Raw genomic sequence first — 23,820 nt, forward strand, 5'->3', positions numbered from 1 at the left:
AAGAAGACGGATTATTCCTTTGCCTTTTTCGGCAGCTAGTAATCATCTATTCTGAGATTTAAAGCTTGTCGTACAAGAGCTTGTCATCTGTGAATACATATTACTCTGAAGAAGTAAAGAGAGAAAGAGAGGTAGAACTTGGAATTTGTGATATAAGCAGGAAGCGCATTAGAAACATTGTTTCCCGGTTGGAATAGGCTCAGAAGGGACAAATGGGCGGAGGAAAGGGCTGCACGGTGTAGAGAAAGGCAGAGCAAGGTGTTGCAGCAAACGGAGTGGCGATGCACAATAGATGCGTAGTTAGTAAATTACAGACTGCCAGGGACAATGGCGTGCGTACTGAGCAAGCGTGCGCGTGTATGCGTGTCTGAGTTTTCCACGCAGTCTACTGGGTGACGCGAATAGAAGCGCAGCGATTCGAACAGGTGACGAAGTCGCGTGCTCTTTGTTACCGTCAACAAATTGTCCTGGTGAAAAGTACTTAAAATATTCAACCATTCTCGCGCTTTATGTCTCGGATATGCATTCTCGTGGTGTACTTAAACTCGGAGCATAACTTCCTCACCATTTGTTTTGTCACTTTTCTCGAGACATATAATCTTCTCTTTGAAATTTTTTCTTGGTATATAAAAGAAAAAAAAATATGACGCGAAAGTATTTTTATAATAGATACAAATTTTTTTCAAGTCTTAAAATTCTTTCAGGTTGAAAAGTATCTTGACAGCAAATGAACGCGAGAATTATTTTAAATTAAAATATTTTTCGCTAATTATGCGATAAATCCAACAAGAATAAAGGTTAAAGAGATATGAGAAAGAAATAATCTAAAGATTATCTAAAAGTATCGAAAAAAAAAATGATGAGAATCGTTTCGTAATAAATATGTAATCAAGACGTATTGTTTTATTAATGTAATTTCTTCATTAAGATCCAAACGCTTGTTCTCGGGGCACCCTATAGAATGGCAAGCAGCAGTGCGTATCCACCGTTCATTCGTGTATACATAGTCCGCGTGGGAGACTCAACGTGTACATCAATCTGACCTGCGGGCACCTGTGTATATTATGTGCCTGCGTTAGGTAGGAGAAAAATGTTCGTCCGTCCGCCATTTGACGAGGAAAGCTGCTACGCGTAGTTTAAGAGGGCATCTGCAAGCGCAATAAAGATCATATACCGGGAAATAGTGAGGCGCCACTGTAAAAGAATGATTTTAATGCGATATACGTTTTGATTATCATTTATATATTTACTTTACATCAGTCGTCTCTACAAATCTGAATGAAACCTTTTCTCTCTCTCTTTCTTGATATTCAACAATTTATTATTTTACACGCAACTTTTTAATTGATTCGGCAACGACAATAGGGTTGATTAATTACGACGGCGGAGTCAGGAAATTCCATAAAGCGAAAGGTGAAGTATGAAAGAGTAAAGAGAGCGGGTTGAAAAGAGGATAGATGGTAGTTAAGAGAAGGTGGCGGAGAGACCGAGAGACATGAAAGTGTCGTTTCTATAGTGGTGGTTTACACCCCCTCGAGAAAGTAAGATGTGGAGGAAGGAATGAGACAGAGGTGGAGGGTCGAAACGATTCGTATTTTGCGAGGTTGGCGGCGTGTAAGTCTTCATTTGTCCGCCTTTGAACTTCTTCCTTTCTGTTTCGCCTGGCCTTCGTGATTCTTTTCACACTTCGGTAGACCTTTCCGTCGCTAATTATTCTACGCTTTTTTTTTCTCGCCCTATCCCCTTACATTTGCCTATGTACGTGATAATAAAAAGCTATGAAGAACAGGCCGACTTGAAACTTTTTTTTATTTATGATCAAAAGTACAAGTTGTCCTGGCAGTTTTTAAATTTTTACTGGATATAACTGTTTACTTATTTAAGCTCAAGTGTAAAAAATATTTAAAATAAGTATTTTCAACTTTTGTAGAAAAATTGTTGGAAGTAATATTGAATCGAGAGAACTCGCTTGGCTTACATTATTGTAAAGTAATATGTTATCTTAGACATTTTTCTTACTGTAACATTTTTCACGACTTTGACATTGGTTTTTTTTTATGTCGCTACAGTACCTTTTTTATCTATATGTTTTATCACTATGTATACAAAAACCGTTTTACGTTAAAGAATTTTATGTCGAGATTGAAAATGTTGTCCATCAACATTAATACGCGACGCAAAACGTCGCAATTTTTATGCCGATTATATTGCGAGCCAGCATCGACCGGCAATGTAAATGGTAAGAGTGAACCGAGTCTCACTTCTGAAGTCGGTCGATTGGCTTTACGGCGAGGTACGCTTCGCCTGACGCTTTTCTTAGCCCCGTTTTATCTCCGTTGTAAATTCATATCGAGTAAAATGGAAAGCACGAAACCAGGAAATTTTCTACGAGCGCGATGTCAGCCACGCTGACATAAACACGCACACGCAAACATATCGCCTGTCGCGTGGGTCCCTAATCCGTGATCAGGTGATTTCGTCGCCAAGCTACTTCTACCCCAGTGTGCCATCCACCCTATACCTAAAGTTGATTTTCAGCTATCTTACCGCCCCAAATTTTTCACTACGGCAACGCACATAACCGTCGTCAAAGCTGCCAATCTCTGCTTTTATATTAACTTTTTTTTTTAACTACCAATCCAAAAAATTTCAAAGTAACATACTCAAAAATCTTAATTTAAACTCAAGATTCAAAAAGGCAAAAATTGGTATTTTTTAATTTTTTAAATAAAATTGAAAAATAAGAAATTAAAAAAATATATATACTGATTTAGAATTGAAAATATTCAGAATTTTCCATTTTAAACTTACGCAATAAAAAAAATTCGTGCAGCCACTAAATCGACGCATATCAAATACTACGCAGTAGAGAACGCATTTAGTTGCATTCGATTATTTCCTGTTCGGTGATTTGCACCGGAATTGGTCGGCCTCTTCTTGGTAAGCGCTCGCTGTTGCGTTACGAAATAGCATGCCGAATACAATACAAAGGAAACCGATTATCGGCCGACGTCGATGTTGGCAGCTCTCAGAACAAAGTGTAACGGAGAGATATTTGATGATATGTAGTTAATCAAATAGTTAAATATATATATTTTTTAACGAATGCATTTTCCGACTTTTCATCATTAAAACGATAAATTATTAACGAATATAAATAACAACACATTCATTGTTTATTTATGATACTAAAAATATACATTATCAATTTTGTTTATTGTTTTAAATATTATATGTATTATTATACTATTGCATGCTACATTTTATCAATATATATTATTATAAAATAAATAATAAATTTTTTTACACACAAGAAATACATTTTTCAACATTCCAACATCAAAACGATAAATCATTAATGATTCCAAATAACAGCACTTTCGTCATTGTTTATTTACGATACTAAAAATATATATATATTAATTTCGTTTGTTTGCAATTAATATTATATTCATTATACCGTTATATGCTACACTATATTATCATTACGCTGTACACTATAATCGTGTGTGATGTCATATCGTTTGGGTTATAGAGCCTGGAGGACCGCGAGCGTAAGCACGCCATACACAAGGAGCAGCTGTCGCGCGAGCATAGGTTCCTGAGACGGCGACTCGAGCAGCTGACGAACCAGACCGGCCTGCACGGCCTTCATGCGCTTCATGGCCTCCACGGGCTCAGCACGAGCGCGCCAACCGGCTCCGTCGCCGCCGCCGCTTCCGCGGCGATGTTGTCCAAGCGGCGCAGTATTTCCGAGTGCTCCCTGGGCACGGCGTCCACCAGCTCGACCGGAAGTTCCAGCAACTCGGACAGGTCTGCAGGTAGCCCATCCATCTCGGAGTCCGGTGAGTATCGCAATGAGATTACCTGTTATGTTGTCATTAAGCTTAAAAGGGTGCGTTCCTTCCGAGATGGAACGTCTTTACATTTCCTCGCAGTCTTCTTCTTTACCTTGCTCTCGTAACAGTTAGAAGTGTCTCTCACAGCGTGCGAGTGCAAAAATCTACCGATTCCATGTTTTACTAATGAATTTTAACCTTTCGTAAATCACGTGAGGTTTTCTGAATCCCAGGTGCAATTAAAAGCGCAAAATTTTTTTCAAAAAAAAAAGCAGTGGTAGTGTTGTGTTCCTGACAATAATAAAAAGAGAAAAAAATACTATTGCACTTCTGAATCTGGAGGGTTTTTATTTCAGCATCTCGTGGATCCCACGTGACTGAACTTTTGACTTTTATCCACGTGTCTTGTTAAAAGGTTAACAAAAAAATTTTCTACTGTTTGAACTCGGAACAATGAGATCTTATGCTAACAGAACGTTATAATAGAGTCGATAAACGACCACGTATATTCTGCTGTATAAATAAAACATGTTTATAATAAAATTATTAGCCACTTTTATATGTTAATTTTCATCATTAATATTCTTTTTCATGTAAACGTGAAAATGTACTTTGTATGCAATTTAATAATCGTGATCTTTGAGATTAAATCGGACGTAGCAATTAATCATAATAATTTATAACATAATTCTCTCATTTTTCCGTGTAAAATTTTCGTGTAGTTCACCATGTTTTTAATACATAATTTTCAACGTACAAAGAGAGAAACAGAGGGGATTTTTACCAGTAACGCTATCTTCTTTTTTAACTAGCTTGATTCCGTCGATTAAATCTTAATCGTCACGAGTCGGAATTAAGATGGAAAGCAGCGAGCGCGATAAAAGTCACGCGGGTTACTTTACCTACGTCGTAAAGTCGAACGGGTGAATGTATTTAATTTCCCGAAGCGTTGTTATTTAAACATGGCGTACAGCAAAATGTACACAACAAACACATACACAAGGATACAAGAGTCGTATATCGATAATTGTGTCACACAATAGTGTGATATAATTATCTATATTGATTTTTCGAAATCCTGCAACTTTTTAATTTATTTCAGAAGATAAAAAGAAATTGTACAAAGCTCTCGCATACGTTCTTTCGTTTTTTAGCATAATTTTTAAAATGTTTTTGTTTTTATTTCCGGTATAAAATCAAACAGGTAAGAAGATAACACGGCATATCTCAACTTAATGTAATTTTTTAAATTATCTGACAACTTGAGATTATATCGTATTTCTAGATAAAGTTTTCAAAATTTAGATTTTGTCTACATTGGGGGTACACCACTACGATGTGCATCGCAAAAATGCATTCGCCACCGCATGAAATATTGCGGCTTGCGGGGGTGGATGAGTTTTCCAAAGGAGTTTCTGGAGTAAAAAAGAGGTCGAGCTAGCGGAAGGCGAAGGAAATCGGAAAACGTCGGGGGTGTGCGCGCGGGGGTTGGACGTTGAAATTGATGATCCCGCGGGAATATCTCTGGCGAAGCACTTATCATAAGTCACGTGTGCCACGCCGGCGATTTTTCGAAAGCCACCCCGAATTTGCCGCGCTTTCTGCCGCGAAACAGCGAAATTTATCGTAACGATTTTTTATTTCCACCTAATTATTTTAAATATTAAATACATGACTGTTAATCTCGTAAAAAAAAAATACGTTTTATTTTGCTTTTCTTTTAGTTGTGCCTTATATTAATATTCTCGATGTATTATAGTATCGTGCATTTAGACGTCTACCGCTATGATTGCGAAGTAATCATGTCTCCATTATGAGATATGCTCGCTCTGGTGAATCCGGCTTTACATTTATGGACTCAAATAGAATGTGTATTTTGCGTTGCAGCAATCTGGATAAGGTACTCTCCTCCACATAAACACAAACACACGTATACACATACTCGCGGAATTATTTCAGGACGATTTCCTCCGTGCACCTTAATGTCGTGAGATTGTTGCGCTTAGCTAAATTACCAAACGTGATAAGATCCCTCTTTAAGATTTGCTGTCCCAGCCATTAGTAACGGATCCTCGTCGTCTGCACGATGTGCTAAACATTGCAGTTACGTATTAGTCACACAAGACATATTGAAGCTTAAAATTTGTTCTCCCTCGAAATTTGCATTTACGATGATGGATTATTTAAGAATTTTCCGTAATTCTTTAAATGTGGATTAAAAAAGTGTTAAGAATAGAAAAAGGTTGATAGATCGAGGCAGAGTCAAAAGTTTCGCTTAAAGATACAGAATCTAGAGAAAAGAAACAAGAGAGAAGATTCGTATTACAAAATTCAACGTGAAACAGAAACGAGAAGTATCTCCAAACAAAGAGCGAGAAATGGGAAAGGGGAGAATGACTCTTTGACAAGTTAAACATACCTGACGTTCCCGTAGAGATAATCATTTCTAACATGGCCGATGTAGTGCAGACTCTTCAGCTCGAAGTGATCCTTCAGACGAACCCTTTCGTTCTTGTCCTATAATTTCTCTCGAACAAAATGAACACATATATAAGATGCAATATAACGTAATTGCAAATATAAGTTATATATTAACTAATATTTATGTTGCTAATTAATCAAAGCTTCTTTTAACAATTAAAAAAAAAAATATTTTAAGAATAATAGTAATATTTTAAATACTAACAATTTTTACATTGTCCGATGCTTTGAAAAACTGCAAGAAAAGTAGTACGATATCTAGAAATATTTATGGTTATCTGTTTAATTTATTTGGGGAAGAAAAAAAAGAATTGTCAGAAGTGGGATTCGAACCCACGCCCACAGAAGTGGACTGCGACCTGAACGCAGCGCCTTAGACCGCTCGGCCATCCTGACGATGCGTAGCAAGTCTGTACTAAGGTTGAGACATAATAGAATATTGAAAGAAAAGTTTGTTTTTGGTATCTAACAAGTGTGATAATAAATGGAAAATTTTTATCCAAGACTTTAAGCAAGAAAGTTGCGGTGAACTCGTACGAGAGAAAAGTCGTACGAGACTTTGGTCAGTTTGGGAAATATATTGGGGGAAATAACGAAGGAAAGATATTCCAGTTGAACGAATCACTTATTTATTTGTTGAATGATTTTTGCACCCACTCGAATTCTCGTTCGACATATGTAGAAGAAGGTGGTAAAATTATAAAACATTGTCGATTATTTGCGCATATACGTACTCACGACGGTCGTCGGTAGATCGTCGGTAAATCGCACAAGCGCAGAAATATTGACCGCAAAATTTTCTCTTTGGGGTCCGAAATCTTTCCCGTGCAGCTTCGTGCCGCGCGCGGCGATTGCATATCTCTCACGCACGTCGCATGGTAGAAGAAATACTGACCGGTGACCATACCACGCGCCGCGCGACGCGCGTTACGAACTTGTTGTCGCAGCTGGGTTGGGACGCGCGATCGAGACTTAATCGGGACCGACGTCGCGTATAAATAGACTCGGATAATCCGTCCGCCGAGCGAAGCCGGAAGTTGGCGATTTAGGACCGAGATGTACAGTTCGTAGCGGTTTACCTGTCCCGCTTTATCTTTTACAACAAGACGTCATCTCGGTTGCCATATAAATGCGATTCCCCTAACAACACGTGATATCATACGGATATACGTACGATATCACGTACGAATATTCGTAGAATATTTGTATCTAGAATATTCTAGAATATTCATACGGTATCTTGTGCTGTTAAGATCGAAACTGATAGATGCAAATTCGAATCGATTTGATTTGTAATTGATATTTGCGGCGTCCGATATTGGGTTCCGCGCGAGATGTCCGCGTCTTCGCTTGAAACTTTCGTTCGAGCGAGCTAAGAGTTAATTATTGCGCTCGTGACGGATATTATTGTTATCTGCCACCTTCCTCTCTCTGTCCCCGCCCTTCTTTTTTTCCACTTGTTTCCTGATAAAGGCGCGGACACGCAACAGGGCTGCACCGTACTGTTTGTTGTTACCGTGTGATAATGAGGAATGATTAACTAGCAGGAAAATGTGACGCACGACTTATTTTTACTCGCTGCATTCAAAATATTGAAATCCATCCCCGCGGCGGCGGCGATGGCGGGGGGAGGGGGGAGAGATGGGTCGTGTTCAAAACGCATTAAACGTCTCGCGTGTTTTTTATGCGCTGCATTTGGACGTGGGTGGCCTCCACGAGAGGTGACGAATTCAGGGATGCCAAGGGTGCGCACGTCGTTGGTTTTAATGAACTCTTTCTCTCGCCACTCGTGCTTGCCACCCTTAAAACCGCCGCTTTAATCAGTGCCTCTCAAATCGCGCCACTCCCGTGCTCACCGCCCACGCTTCCAGCAATCAATATCCGTGGTCAATAAAAAATGAATTTGTAATATGTTGTATTTCATATCTTCTTATTTCATATTTCAAATACTAAATTTTGTATCAAATTTTAAATCTTAACATACATTTCATGTTTCCATTCTATATCCTGTATTTTAAAAATTTATTTGATTTATTTTATATTACAATTCCAGACAAGTTTGTCATTCCGTATGTGGACTGCACTCCTGTTTTGAGCGCCACTGTCACCTGGACAGGTTAGCGATGTCGAGGACGCAAAGGTGGGGGGGGGGGGGGCGAGAAAGGGAGAGGCGGGTGGTGACGAGGGCAGATCTGGTTCGCTTAGTGTGACGAGAATAGAGGCATGTTATTGATTATGGAAAAATACCCCCGGCTCACAGAGCGCCGCGGATGGGGCGAAGGGGAGGGAGGATAGCTAGCAAGTGTGGTCGACACCCCCTCGTCTTCTTCAAGCCGTGCCTTCCAGCGGGTGTCATGGCTACTGTACACCCCGCAGTCTCTCTATCGTGTTCTTCGTTTGCCCACCTTCTCCCTCTCCCCCTCCCCCTTCCCCTTCCTTCGTTCCGTTGTTGCCCATCATCTCTTCGTCTGACGGTATGACGTCATAATAACGGCGCGTCCTTGCTGGCACTCGTCTCTCGCGAGTATTGGCCAGACAGTGCGTGCGGTTGATGCGTCGGTGCGTCTTCTTACGTCATGAGAGAGGGAGCGCTTTCGATATACGGCGCTATTTAAAATGCTCCACGCGGGATGTCTCGTTGTTCGCACGAGCTTTCAGCGTGCCACTGAAGATTGTCACATTACTAAGTCTATGACCAACAGATCAATAAAGTTTAGCTTAGAATGGCCGGTAGCCTATGGCAGGCTTTTTATCTAATCAATCATTTATTTTCTTTGAACCCCCTCGCGGATTCTTCAAATACTTCTTTGGGTAAATTCTTAGGGAATCGACTTCGAAACGGTCTTGGCGAGTCGCTCGGAAACGAAACGAAACGAAACTTCGGCAGATTTATGAAGGGATAGCAAATACGGTGGAAACGCTCAGAATTTAACCGGAAAGGCGAAGAGGGAAGGTGGGATTTCTCTCGTGGAAGACGATCTTCTCGCTGCCATTAATTAATCTCGCGTGATAAATGTTAAGCTGGCTGCCATCTTGGAAGATGCTAGACGCGCCGCCAGCCAGCTGCGCGCCATAATAGTGGTAGACGCCGATGCATAAATTTCCACTAATTTTTCGTAACAGTCTCGCCTATTGTATATTAATCAGTATAAGTCCAAAAAAATTAACCTCTCGGAGCTAAAATCGATTTTCGATTTTGCCGGCACAAGTGATTACTTATTCATTTTTGTTCGTTGCACTCGATGCGTAAACGCGTCGAGGATTATTTTGTGTCATCGACCTCTCTTCCAGATTATAATAGCGCGGTATCCGCTCTTTCTGTTGCAGATGAAGTGGACGTGATTGGTTATACGAGCAATCAATCGGACACCGACGATCATAGTAGCGTACAGAGTAGTAGCGACAGCGGTGTTGCGATGTCCACCTCCAGACTGACTCTTTCCGAGATGATGGACAATCTTTAGGTGCGTATACAGATTAATTAGTTTACAGCGAATTCTATCGCTTACACTATCCTGCATTGGTGCACACACCTCTAAAAACCGTACCAATATGGAATAGCGCAGGTAACCGAGTTCGCTCTTTAAAACAAAAATGTAGAGGAATCCTATTTTAAGAAAGATAATGTCAATTTAGATAAACAAGTCACGAATGTTGGAATTAAAATAGATTTTGCTTACAAACTTGATTGTTGAATTACATCAAAATAGAAAGTAGTAGTTGATCACTGTGATGAATAAAACACCGTATGCTAAGTACGGGAAATCCGTTACGAGTGTAGGAGGTAAATCACCAAAGGGATAAAAAGCGGAAGATAGGAGTGGATGACAAGAGTGGAGGAGGAGGACAAGGGTGGTGGATGTTGGGCAAATAAATTCTCACATTGCTTCCTCTGCGCTATTTGCAGACAAAGAGGCGGTGCGATGGCGGCGAAAGGAGAAGCGGTTGAAGAAGGAAAAGAGAGAAGGATAAGGGAGGGGAGATAGAGGAAAGGAAGAAGATCCATCGGGGCGTACGAAAATTGACGGCGCGCGAGATGTCGACTCATACACACATTACATATATACACATAAAGTGCACATTTAAATTCATACTCAATGCAACTTCGTCCTTCCAAAATGGCCTGACCGGCAAAGCAACGTTGAAGAAGAAGAAGGAGTCCTTTAGATGTCACTCGACTTTGCGAAGATCTTCGAAGAACAGAATAGATTTCACAAAAATTAGAATTGATGGATACGAGAGGAATTTGAACAAGATTGCCATAGCTTGAAGAACATCAATAGCGAAGAAAAAAAAATTGAAGAAACGAAGTTATCTTTGACATCTTGACTCTTTCGGTTCTAGCCTACGATAAAAGAAAAGGAAGTCTTCAATACTTTTGTTGAATATTGCAGAGAGGAGACAATTGAACCGAAGAAAAAGTACCGATTAAAGAATCCGTAAGAAGATAGAAAATAAAAGATGAATTAAAAACAGAAAGAACGGTTCACCATAAGTTTATCCCATAAAAACGCAGAAATGAGAAACAGCTTAAAGAAACAGATTAAAAAGAAAGGATGTAAAGTATAGATTTTATCACCAATTCTAAAAAAAACAACATTTGAAATATTGATTGCTGGAGAAATCAATAAGAAAACATTCTACCATTTTTCAAAAGCTGCATACACACTTAAAAAGATTTGAAGCATTTTTTTGAAAATTGTAGTAATATCTGACGTATATGATGCATCCAAAGAAAGATAAACAAAAAGAGATGAGAGAAATGGAATAAAAGAAAAAAGTTAACCTGGATTAAAAGGCACATTAGGAATAAAACAGGAGAATTTAAAAAAAGAAATAACTAAAAAATAGGAAATTTTGATGAAGAAGAAATCCAGGCACTTTTTCGAAGACTGATCTCGATGAAAAAAAGGAATGGAAATGGAAAAATAAGAAAAATGTGAGCAGAAAGCAGAGAAAAGAAGGTAACAAGAAGGTAACAGCTGGAAGAATGTGAAAAATGAAGATTATTGTAAATTATCGAGCATTGACGAAATCATAGCAGCATTGTATATATTTTTAAGAACGCGAACAGATTTATTAAGACAGCGTAGATATGCAAGAGGGAGGAAGAAAGAGTGTGTGTGTGCGCGTGCGTGTATGTGTATGTTTGTGTGTGTGTGTTTGTGTGTGTGTGTGTGTGTGTGTGTGTGTGTGTGTGTGTGTGTGTGTGTGTGTGTGTGTGTGTGTGTGTGTGTGTGTGTGTTATGTACGTGTGTGTGTGCGTGTATGAGCGCGTGTGCGTGTATGTGTAAGATAGAGAGAAAGCAAAAAAAGCTAAATAAAAAGTGAAAGCTATGGTTAAGCAAAAGCTATGATTAAATTCTTCGTTTCGTTGCAGTCTTAATCCTAAATTTTTGAAAAAAAAGAGAAGGCTTTGATTGACCATTTCGAGACTCAACCATTAAAATGCACGCCTATTTGGTTTAGCTTTGCATTAATTGATAAAACTAAAAATTTATTCTTAGAAATTTATTTTAATTAAGTAATTTTTAATAGGCTAATAATTTTCTATTTTTTAATTAATTTCATAATTTTTGAAATAAAATTCTATTTCAGTTTTTACTAAAAGGATTGAACAGAGCATAAAACAGAAGTTAAAAGTGAAAATATATTTTTATAATAGCAGTTACATTCAGTTTATAATATTTTAATGTAATTTTAAAATAATTTTATGAAGTAAATTTATAATTAATTTCTCTAAGACAAATTTATAGTTTTATCAAAATTTAACCAAGAAAAGTTTATCTTATAAAGAGTTATTACCAAATTAGTCAACAAATTCGGAAGTATTTATCCGGAGCAATCTACTTAGTTTAAAATGACGAAATTATTAAAGTAATTTGTAATATATATACATATATATATATCAAATAAATTATAATAAAAATATTTCACAAATTTATTCATAAAATTGTTTATTTAATTCAAAACTTAAAGATTATATGCAATATTCGGAATTAACTGTAATACGTTAAGATTATAAAATATGAAATTATTTTTGTAGTATAAAATTATGTAAAAAAATTAGAATTACTTAAAATGATTATGCAAATTATTTCAATAACATACAAAATCATTTCCGATACTAAATCGCGGATTACTTCCATCAAATGTTATTTAAATAATCATACAAACAGTAAACAAACAAATTAAGCTTGTTAAATAAACCAAGTAAACAAACCCTGCGCCGTCGTCATATTTGCAAAAAGATATAAATCTTCATAAAGTTCGACACCGCGTAATGTAGAAGAATATGAGAAGGGACAATGTTTAGAGAATGAAGGAGATGGACAAAGATAGACAAACGGCTAATTTCTTGATGAATAATGAATTGCGATTAATTAATAGATAACGCAAACTCACACAGACACAAAAGAACAGATAAACACATCATATGTACACATATATAGTTAAGTAATTATTATTCTGTAATTAAGCGAGCAAACAAAGTATAAAAAACAAAGTATAAAAAGCAAAAAAAGTAAATTGATAATTATAATACGGCGTAAGTGATGTTTCATTATAAATATATATAAATATATATATATATATATACACATAAATATAGAGTGTCCCTTATTTATAAATATAGATATAGAAATAGATAAGGAATCTTGTGCGATTTCTGCTCTCCAAAAAATTTGTTCATAACGGATTTTCTTAATCAATTTACTATGAAGAGAAAAATAAAAAGGAAAATAAAGATGTTATGACCAAAAGGAGACAATTTAAGGAAAAATTACAAAATAAATAAAATAATAAAAGTTGAAAAATTATGACGAGGTAATGAAGGCAAAGAAGAAATTTCAAAATCTAAGAGATTAAAAAAAATTTATTGTAAAGGAAATTATAGGCTGCCGAATGTGCAATAGAATAACTAAAGAAAAAAAATTAAAGAAATATGGGACACTCTAATACATACACACACATTCGAAGAGTACAAATTCCACAAATCCCTCATTGGGTATTCTCGGGGCTGTTATCATCTTTTTATGTGACGCGTTTTTGTTTCACGATCTTGGACTATTTCTAGATCATTTGTGAATGATCTACGAAGCGAACAATCTAAAGTATAGGTTGAAACCGATACAATTTCGCCAAGTTCGCAATTTGACACTAAAATAATTTTATTTTGATGTGAAACAGTATTATGACATTTTTCTCAATTTTAACAAGATAATATCAATGTTTGAGAATGTTATACTATTTCAATCTAAATATAATGTATAATAGATACAAAATATTATGAGACATGAGTTTAACGAAATTATAGCGGTTTCAATTTCTGAAATGGTATCGAAAATCGGAGATGTTATCGACTTAAAGGACAAAAATGAAAAAGTCCTTTTGTAAAATTGGCATTGGACGATAGTTTAAAGAATAGACTGATTACCAAATATAACGAATGATCTCTCTGAAGACCGACGTTAATTGTAAGTTGAAAGTGAATGTTTTTGATGTGCATATTGTGAAAAATAATTCGTTACAGAATACGTGCCGTCGGTTAACCCTTTAACTTTTACTTGTATATGGGATACGCAAAATCGGAAGGTCGGAAAGTCTGTCGTTGAAAAGCAGGAGATAGATCAGCTTAGGCGAAGTGTTTCTTTTATCACATTACTTATTAATGAAAGATTTCTTTATAAAGCTAAAAATAGTAAACTTAATTATTTCAACTATTTTTAGACTAGGCGATAATTGATATTGATAAAATGTATCAAAATTGCTACAATTCGTAAAATAAGTTAAAATTTTGCAAACAGTAAACATTTACATTTATCAAATGTAACATAATTGTGATCTGTTTGAGATATCGATTTTGTGATTTTGTAAAAAAATCTATAATACGAAATTAGATTGATATTAGATTTTTGTATATACAAAAAGCGTATATATTCTTTATATTTTATTTTTATTATTTTCTTCTTTAATTCATTTTTTGATTATTTTTTATACATTTCTATACGTTTCTTTTTCGTTTTATATTTAGTTTAACATTTATTATACTATAAACATTTATTCACTTTATATTATTGACACAGTATTATACTAGTAATATTAATTTAACGTGGTAAAATCGATCGACAGAATAAAGATTCTAGTGATATTTATTAAAGTATTATATAATGAAATCTTCAACGAGGCAGTGTTGAAAGTTTAAAACCTATTTTTTAATCTGAAATTTAAAAAAATGAAATTATTTGGACAAAATTTAAAAATTTTATTATACTTAAATTTAAAAAAATTTTAAATATAATGATTATTTCTTCATTTATTATCTTTCTTTATTCTACACAGTATTATATATGTATAATGATGTTGGTTCAACTCGGTATCAATACATATGACATTAATTATTTCATAACGATTTAGAAAACTTTCATTGCCTTATACAAGGCAGTGAAATTTAAAATGTCAGAAAATTTAGAATGGAAAAACCACCGTATTATATATGTATAATATCTTAAAATGTAATAATATAAACTAATTAAAGAGAATTGAGCACACGTATTCTAAAGTTATAAAGATTCCACTATTTTAGAATCAAAGGTTTAAAATCGATTTCATCGGATATTATGGAATTCAGGGATCTATAAAAGGATAAACAATCTCAGATATAATAAAGATATAAGCTACGGAAGTTTTTTATTATATTATTAATATTAGATTCTTGACATCTTAAATTCATTAATTATAATTTTAATTTCTGATTTTTAATTTGTAAATTTTTGAAATTTTGATGAAATTGAACATAAATATTAAGCATTAAATCGAATATTAAAACTTCATTAAGTATTAACAACTAAAATTGATTTAATCGAATATTATGGAAACACTTAAAATATTTCCAAAGATTCCAAACAAGATAATGCGTAGATGTTTGATTTTCAAGCTGAATATAAGTTAAAGGGTTAACTGGGGATAATAGTTGGATTATAGACGAAGGACATAAGAGAGAAATACACAAATACACCTTGACAAAAAAAAAAGAAAATGAAACAGCAGCCAACGAAAGAAAGATAGATGTCAGGTAATAAAATTGTGAGGATCAAGATTTACAAGGTCAAATCCTGCCGTAAAAGCGACCAAGCCGAGTGAAATATTTTCAGCGAGGCACACCGCGATTTTTAATAATGAATCGAATATTGATTGTTGTATCAACAATCGCATATAGCTATATTGCAATCATATTGGTTGTTGCATAAATCTATCGCGGTGAATACATCACAATTACAAATGGCAGGCTTTGATCGTGTATGATCCTGGGGCTATCTTTCGGTAAGTTTACAATTTTAATTTCTATTTTCTTCAGAGTGCAAACACATATTTTTATGTCAAAATTCTTTATGCAGTATCTACTTTTATAAGATTTGAAAAAATTTTTTTTTTAATTCAATTTTTTATTATTAGGTTTAACTTCTGAATAATGAAAATTTGTATGTAGTAATATTAATCAACATAAGATAATTAATTATCTTTATTAATTATTTGTATATGTTACTTTGCTAAAAAATAAATAGCGTTGGCTGTCGTTTATCTTATCACTGATTATCAATTAAATACACGAAAATAACTCAAAATAGAACTGACACCGTTGATCTTCGTACGCCAGAACAACATTAAGTCTTTGAATAAAATGGTAAAAACGCGCGCAGGACAAACGAGGGAACCACTAAGAACCAATAAAATCTAACAACTACAAAGAACTACAAGAAAACAAAAAAAAAATTGAAAAGAAATAATAAACAAGTAAGCACAAAAGTAAGCGAGACCTCTGCGTAGAGATCTAAATGAGCAAACTTTATCAATTAATTATAACTACGGAATTTTTTAAAGAATCTTCCATTTCTGAAATGCACAATATATGAATCGCTTTTTTTTAACCTTTTTAATGGCCAATGGAATAAAAATTTTATTGAAATTAAAAGGATTTTACAATAATTTTTTTTTAATTTTTTGAACCTTAAATTATTAATTTCTTAAAATTTCTTAAATTAATTTTATTATTACACTATTAACATTGAGTAATTTATTCATCAATTAGTGAAATCTTTTGTTTTATGAATTTAATAAGTTTTCAATATCTATAATTGCTTTTTAAATATATTTTATAATTTTCAAACATAACTTAGCCTGTTTAGATGATTCTGGTATTAATCCAGAATTTATACCATAATAAAAACAATCATAACTTTATACTGAAACTTTTACATTAATGATGGCCTTTTGGGTTAAAAGAATCAAATTGTATTTATTATAAATTATATGATTTTGTGAGAAAACTCTTAAATGAGAAGAAAATATAAGTATTGTCCACCGAAAATAGAAGTACATACATTTATGAGTAACTTTTTCACGATATGAAATTGTAAAAGAAATATAATCGTAAATTGAATCGCGTTAAATTACATAACATTCTTTGAATTTGGCAACAGATTGTCTGATATTATATGAAGTAACTGAAAATAACAAAAGAATCTGTTTCCTAGAATGATAACAATTGTAATCGTAACAATTCGTGACTATTTATTTTAGGACGATTGATTAATAAGCTAATCTAAAAATAAAAAATGTTATAGAAATAAATAGACTCAACGTTTTTAATTTTTAAAAAACACAGAATCATCTTAGGATCATATATATAGATATATGAAGTTGATGCAAAAAGGGGAATTAGATTAGAGTCATCATACTTATCAAAAGATAAAAATAAAATTACGCAGGTTATAATAATTTTTTATAAATAGAAGCTATCATCATGATTAGTTTCGACACAGTTTCCATAAAAAGTTTTTATCGCTGTTAAAAAAAAAAAGAATCGGTACTGCTAAACAAAACGTAAGAGGAAAATGTTTCTTTGCATCAACTGAATAAATGTTAACGTCAGTTTCGAAAAATAAATTTTTTGCAAGGTTTTAAAATTAACAACAAAAGTTTCTAAAGCAGAGTCGAGTTTCTTTTTGTTGCTTCGTTTCTTCACAGTACCGCCTTTTTATACTAGATGTTTTGACACAATTGCATAGTTTAGCTTCACGTAATTCAAGATAATTATTTTCGTTATACTTATTTTCACGTCTATTATCATTTCTGAAGATAAACTGTTCTAGTTATTTCTTTCCGCGCATAGGATGGATACTCTGTATATATATTTTATTAAAAATTACAAGGAAGATACATATTAGTCTAATAATAATACTTCTTCAAATTATCAACGCAAGCGGGTGTACCATAAATTATAATCCTGATTAAAAATAAGCGAAAATAGATATGGTAATAGAATATTGAAACATTTTGAAACCAACTCGTAACCAGAAAAATTAAGAACTTGATTTTGATATACTAAATTCACCTTTTCTTAAATCGTATATTTATTATTAAAACAAAAAATATTCCCCTATTGTGATTATTTGCTGATCTACAATCTCATTTATTTAAACTTACTTTTCAATCATATTTAAATCATATATTTAATTAGACACATACATGAAGTCTTCTATATTATGAGTATGAAGGAAAGGTGCGTAAAAGAGAAAAAAGGAAAAGAGAGAACGTAGAAAGAAAAAAGAGAAGGAAGGATGAAAAAAGAGAAAGAAGGAAAAAGGGAAGAAAGAGAGAAAGAAAGAAAAGTGAATAAATTACTTAGGAAAGGGAAATATATATAGAGGTATATATATTCGTTACGAGAAAGGTTCACTTTTCTTTCTTCCATCTGTCTTTCTCTTCCGTTGAAAAAATTCACCAATACTAAAAGTGAAAGGAAAAAAAGAGGAAAGCGGAAGAGTGACAGGCGTAAGAGAGAAAGGAGGAAAAGAAAATGTGGAAAAACGGAAAGAAGGAAAGAGAGAGGAAAAAATTGGATGAGCGCATGAACGGTCGAAGAAAGATCACTAGGCAATAAAACTTGACACGGTATTGAAGTTGACAAAACGAACGACGAAAATGCGTTAATTTAAGTCATTAGGTTAAAACCGTATTTATATGATGAAAAAATTACGTATATTATTATTGATACAATATGTTCGAATATTAAATTTATATTAACCCTCAGCTAACACACTATCTTGATAGAGATATACGCAATTGAAAATGATCGGGTGACGTACACCCGTGTGTGGCAAAATATCGAATCCAATATAGTGTGTCAGTTGAGGGTTAATCACTAAAAACTTTGCATTAATTGATGACTAGGTTAAAATTTAATTGTATAATTCGATGGTTGCGCTGGTTTACTCAAGAAATTAAATTCGTGAAAATCACGAATACAAACAATAAAATACAAACAATATAAGTGACAGATAAAGAAGTAATTCGACTGACAATAACAACGTTTATTTATATTCATTAATATTAAAATGTATCATCAAAGCTTATTATTATTAGTAAAAATTAAAAATTGTAATGGAAATAGTAATTGACAGATAAAGAAATAATTCGACCGGTTTAATCGACAATAACAATGTTTAATTATATTAATTAATATTAAAATCTATTATCAAAACTGCAGTAAACATTATTTTATAATATCGAAATTGTCTATTAATCAATATTAATTAATACCGGTACTATTTTGCAATATTATTAACTAATGATGTTGCATGTGTACGTATGTGATTAATAGTTAATTAATAATCGACTCCGATGTTGTAATATATTGTTAAATTCGGATTTAATATTAATTAATATTATAGCCGATTACTGATCATTAATCAATACAATACTAATTATTATCAATATCAGTCAATAGTGGAACATTCGTATTGTATGTTACCTGCTATTTCTGATGATTGTTGAATCTTTCTGGGGAAATTTTATTTTTTTCTTTTAGTAATGACGTTAATATCGAGGAGGTCTTCGGGCGCAGGATAAAATTTATAAAGGAGTCCCTTAAGTAACGCTTGCTTGAGATTGAAGAAAACAGAGAAGAGAGACCGAGAATAAAAATACAAATAGTAATGAAAAAACAAAAAATGGGTGTTATTTTTAGATGTCTGTTAGATTATCAGAAATCAGAAAACCTAAAGGATTAAAAAAAAAGATGCTTAAGCAGAAAAAGGAATAAAAAAAGGAGACACTACTATTAATACTACTATTATTACTACTACTACTATAACTATTACTACTATCGCTGCTATTACTACAACTACTACTATACTACTACTACAGTACTCGTAATAAGGATTTAAAGGACGTAGATAAAACTTAGTTGATGCAATTTTTAGCGGGAAGTGAATTAGATTTAAATTTAATTTTCGATTAATCGAGTAAGATTTTATTAATTTAATTTTAACTCGACAGTTTAATTAGGATTTAATCCCGATTAACGCGGTCTCGAGTTGAATATGGATTTAATTCCGATAACGTACGAATTAAATTCGAATTTAATCTCGATTAATGAGATCTCGTATTAAATTCCAATTTTGCTTCGAGATTGTGGGAATTTCATTTGAATTTAATTTTGATTAGAAGATCCTTTTGGAGTGTCACTTGGGGACACCTTTTTCATCGTTCGACGTTTTGTCGCTTTACTCGTTTAAATGATTAAAGAAAGACGGAGGGTACACACTGAAGAAGAGAGTGTGACGGCAGATCTTTTTTTATAAGTCCTGTAGGCCGAGATCGGCCAGTCGTATCTCGAAGATCGTCCTCCTCTAAAAGGTGTTCCCCCGTTTTTGGACACCCTTCAAAGAAAGAGCTATCAACAGTAGAAACTCCGCAAAGTTTCATCATTTATTAGCACCTTTAAAGTTGAGTATCCGAAAAGCTCATTTTCAGTCACTTATAACGATAGGCTATTGGTGTCTCAACTTTTTCGAGCGATGGTCATATAATACTTATATAATTGAGTGTTTATACATGTAATACCCTGTACATCTGAAAGCGATGTACTCGTAAAAGATGGACTAAAAAATTATGTATAAGTTAGAGAGAATTAAAGAGAGCTATCGGTGTATCAACATTTTTGGGCGCAATAGTTGTGCTCTGTATGTTGAAGCGATGTCTTTATAAAAAAAAACAAAAAAAAAATGGTAACGAATACAAAGTAAGTTAGAAGTTACTTAAAGAGAGTAAGGCGTGAAGACAGTGAAAATAGGGAAAGGAAAAGTGTGAAAGGAAGAGGACGAGAGAGTGGGATGAGGAACGCGAAGGCATTTTGCGTGGCGAGACTCCTTCAGACGAAAAGTGCGGTCCTTTTCTCGGTCGTTGTTGAGCCACGTGAGTCTTACGCGTGAAGATGAGGGTCCTCACTCAATCTCTCATTCTCTCTATATACAATATTATAATATACAATACGAGATGACGGGAGGATGATCTTCGAGCAAATAGGCGCGATAAAGAAGTAAGACGTAGGAGGAGAGGGAGTAATAGAGTAAGAAGGCGTTGATAATAAAGGAGGGTGATAAACGAAAAGAAGAGCAGATAATAATGATGGCGAAATGTGTCCTCGCTAGAGCGAGAGACTCGATGTTGCAAAGTCTCGTCAATTTTTGCGTAGCAACTTCTCGGAATTCAAAGGTTTTCAGACTTTGATGAAGAATCCAAGGATCTCCAGCGAGGCAGAAGATATTTAAAGAACGAAGATACGAGAGCTTTATCATCTTCGTGTAGAGACTAATGATTACTTCCTCGCAAAGTTTACTATTTCATCCAGGATCCAGGATTCTCTTTTTAATCAAGGATTAAGAAATCCATTCTTTACGATCGTATGAAAAATTGAGAATCTTGGACCTAAAGATTTCATGACTCGGTAATTGAGAAACTTAACGTTCCAGGTAATTCGAAAGAAACCTCCAGAGGCTTCGATTTCGATTCCTCTTTGGAACCTTCAAGAACTCAAAAACCGCGACTATAGAATAGGATGATAGAAGTGTTGTCAGAGATTTAAAGAAACTCGGAGATCCATGGGTAGCTTATAAGGAAATTCTTAAAGCTTCAAGGCTTCTCAAGAATCCAAAAGTATTGGATTTCGAGTAGAAAGAGTGTCGCGGTACTCCAAGGAGTAGTTCAAAAGAATCATGATTATAGGATAGCCATGGATTTAGAGTATAAAAAAGACGGAGATATCTCAGGACTTGGAGATCCAGGACCTTCATAGTTATACGCAAAAATCGGCGGGCATATTGTTAATATACACGATCCAAAACAGAGAAGTAAATAAATCGACGACGAAATCACTTTAATAAACAAGCTAGCAACCAAGCAAAAGTTAAAAAACAAAAATAAAAAATAAAAAGAGGAGACGAATTGTAATAAGTAGGAAGTGAAGTAACTGAAGTAACTGTGGTTTGGGCTAACTATATACTCGTCGGTTATTTTCCTTAGCTCGGATTAATGACAGTTTAACAGTGTCATGTCGTCCAGTGATACTTGTCGAGTGCTTGTCTAAAAATCTAAAGTTTGCATCTCAAAGTGTGTCCACCAGTTGTTCGAAGTAAGGTGAAGTGGGATAATTGTGCAATCGATGCCGAATTAAAAAAGTATTTTTTTATTTTTTATGACAGGAAGATCGATGATTAGTAGTCGATCGAAGAATTTTCTAATTTTTTCGAATCATAAAAAAAATGGTCTCACAATTGCGTTTGATAATAATAGAAAAATAAAATTGTTTTTATCGAGAAAATGAAATAAAAATGGCTGGATAGAAGATCATTGCAAAATGATGATATTGAAGGTAACAATTCCGTACTTAAATGTATAATATTCCGTAATGAAGGTCAATGGAGCATTTTGAACAACTCGTACAGATACCTGTATCATTTTATAATAGTTTACTTTAATCACACAAATTCAAGTAACTTAATTGATCTTAATCTTATTATAAGTATAAGAAAGCAAAATTCTGAATATTCGAGAGAGATGCACATGGCCCATTTCACCTTACATAAATTGCGAACAATCGAAGTCGATTGGAAGAGTGAATGAAAGAATGAAAGTGGGAGAGGCGTAAAGAGATACTAAGAGAGAGATTTGAAAGAAACAGAGATGAATATAACGTTATAAAGTACTATTTAAACGAATGTGAGTGTGTGAATGTACGGTAATGAGATATATCTAAGACCTGCGACAGAGAAAAAAAAGAGAGAGAGAAAGAAAGACATTTTGAATTTTACGAAAAAAAAAACGGCTGAAGGGAAGCGAAGTAAAATCATCAAGTGCAACACAATGGTCGCAATAAGTTAAAGATGAGACGAATATTGAGAGCGATGCAAAATGTTTGCATTCTCACTAGTTTAAGATCACAAAAATTTAAAAGACAAAAGAAAAAAAAATGAAATCTTTGAAAAGAGAGGAAAGAGAACAAGAGATGTTCTCTTATAGACTTAGACGAATGCTTGAACATCTTGCATCGCGATTAAAATTGATTATGCGAGTTTTGCGCGATGATTCCGAAATGAGAAGAGTCCGGTTGGTGATTTGTGAAAGCTGATGGTTTGAATTAGAAAAGCATTTCTGTCAATTCGTCGATACTGTCGCGATATTCGATGATCGATAGTAATTATGCTTAGGGATGGATGTATGGGAAGGATTAGATTGAATCTTGCGCGATTTATTACGGTTAAAATACTGATTGGTTGATTGTCGTTGAGCGAAGTGAGACGACTGTTGAAGAAGAAGAAAAGGAAGGGCAACCATCACTTATATATTATTGTACATATTTACCTGTAATTGCTATTCGTATCGCAGAGGTTTCTGTTCTCTCAAGATCATTTTCTCGATGATTCAGCGGAAAAAAATGACAAAAAAATGTGAGAATAAAGTTAAATTTGTGTATTATTGAATCAACCCCTCTTATCATCACTGTAGGATAAGAAAAAGATTCGGATGTCACATACAAAAAAGATCGAAAAAGGTTAATTGTTAATCGTATGAAATACAAGCGGAAAAAGTTCAAGTTTTATGAAACTTTTATAGGAATATCAGTTTAGAATGTATTAACCATTTTTTTTTTTTTTTTTTTTTTTTTTACAAAATTACACTATTTCGATCGGAAATATTCGAGTGATGTGATTTCTGTGTAGAAGCATATTTCAGTTGTTACGATTAAGTTTCAATAATTTTTTAAAAAATTATGAGATTGATATTGCATTACATTACGTTATTGAAGGTTCCTTTATTTCGTTCCAGTGCAATCATTAATCATATATTACGGGAATCAGTATAGAGAATGGGATATGCACTTGGCAAAGTAAAAAGTAAATAAAAAATGAAATACGGATAGATTCATACATCAAATAATTATGAAATCACAATATAATATTAAAGGTAGTGAACTAAAAAGTTAAACGAATGCGAAAGCTTTTTTGCAAGACGTGCAGGCGAGTTTTTAAATTATTTTAATCGTGCAACTTTGTGGATCCGTAAAAACTGCAATCGCGCATAACATGATTGATCAATCGATACATTAAAAAATAAAAAGACTTGTTTTTACACATTAAAAAAAAATGTGAATTATTTAAAA

General features: G+C 33.9%; 1 protein-coding gene and 1 non-coding gene across 9 annotated transcripts in view; one reads left to right on the forward strand and one right to left on the reverse strand.

Moving 5' to 3' along the window:
• The window catches only part of LOC105203041 (max dimerization protein 1), a 50,142-nt gene extending 27,018 nt beyond the window's left edge, over nt 1-23,124 (forward strand). For 7 of the 8 annotated variants that reach the window (XM_026133699.2, XM_026133696.2, XM_026133694.2 and 4 more), the window contains 3 exons: nt 3,536-3,845; nt 9,648-9,784; nt 10,228-23,124. In XM_026133699.2, the coding sequence (XP_025989484.1) occupies nt 3,536-3,845; nt 9,648-9,784 (447 nt within the window). In that variant the 3' untranslated portion in view covers nt 10,228-23,124. Of the gene's footprint in view, nt 1-3,535; nt 3,846-9,647; nt 9,785-10,101 lie in introns of all 8 variants that reach the window. The other variant, XM_026133703.2, reaches the window with a different exon arrangement.
• Trnal-cag lies at nt 6,633-6,716 on the reverse strand. Its single transcript has one exon. It is a non-coding gene; the product is annotated as a tRNA-Leu (tRNA).
• Nucleotides 23,125-23,820: the final 696 nt, after the last annotated feature.

The sequence above is a fragment of the Solenopsis invicta genome, chromosome 16, assembly GCF_016802725.1.
Source record: "Solenopsis invicta isolate M01_SB chromosome 16, UNIL_Sinv_3.0, whole genome shotgun sequence".
NCBI lineage: Eukaryota > Metazoa > Arthropoda > Insecta > Hymenoptera > Formicidae > Solenopsis > Solenopsis invicta.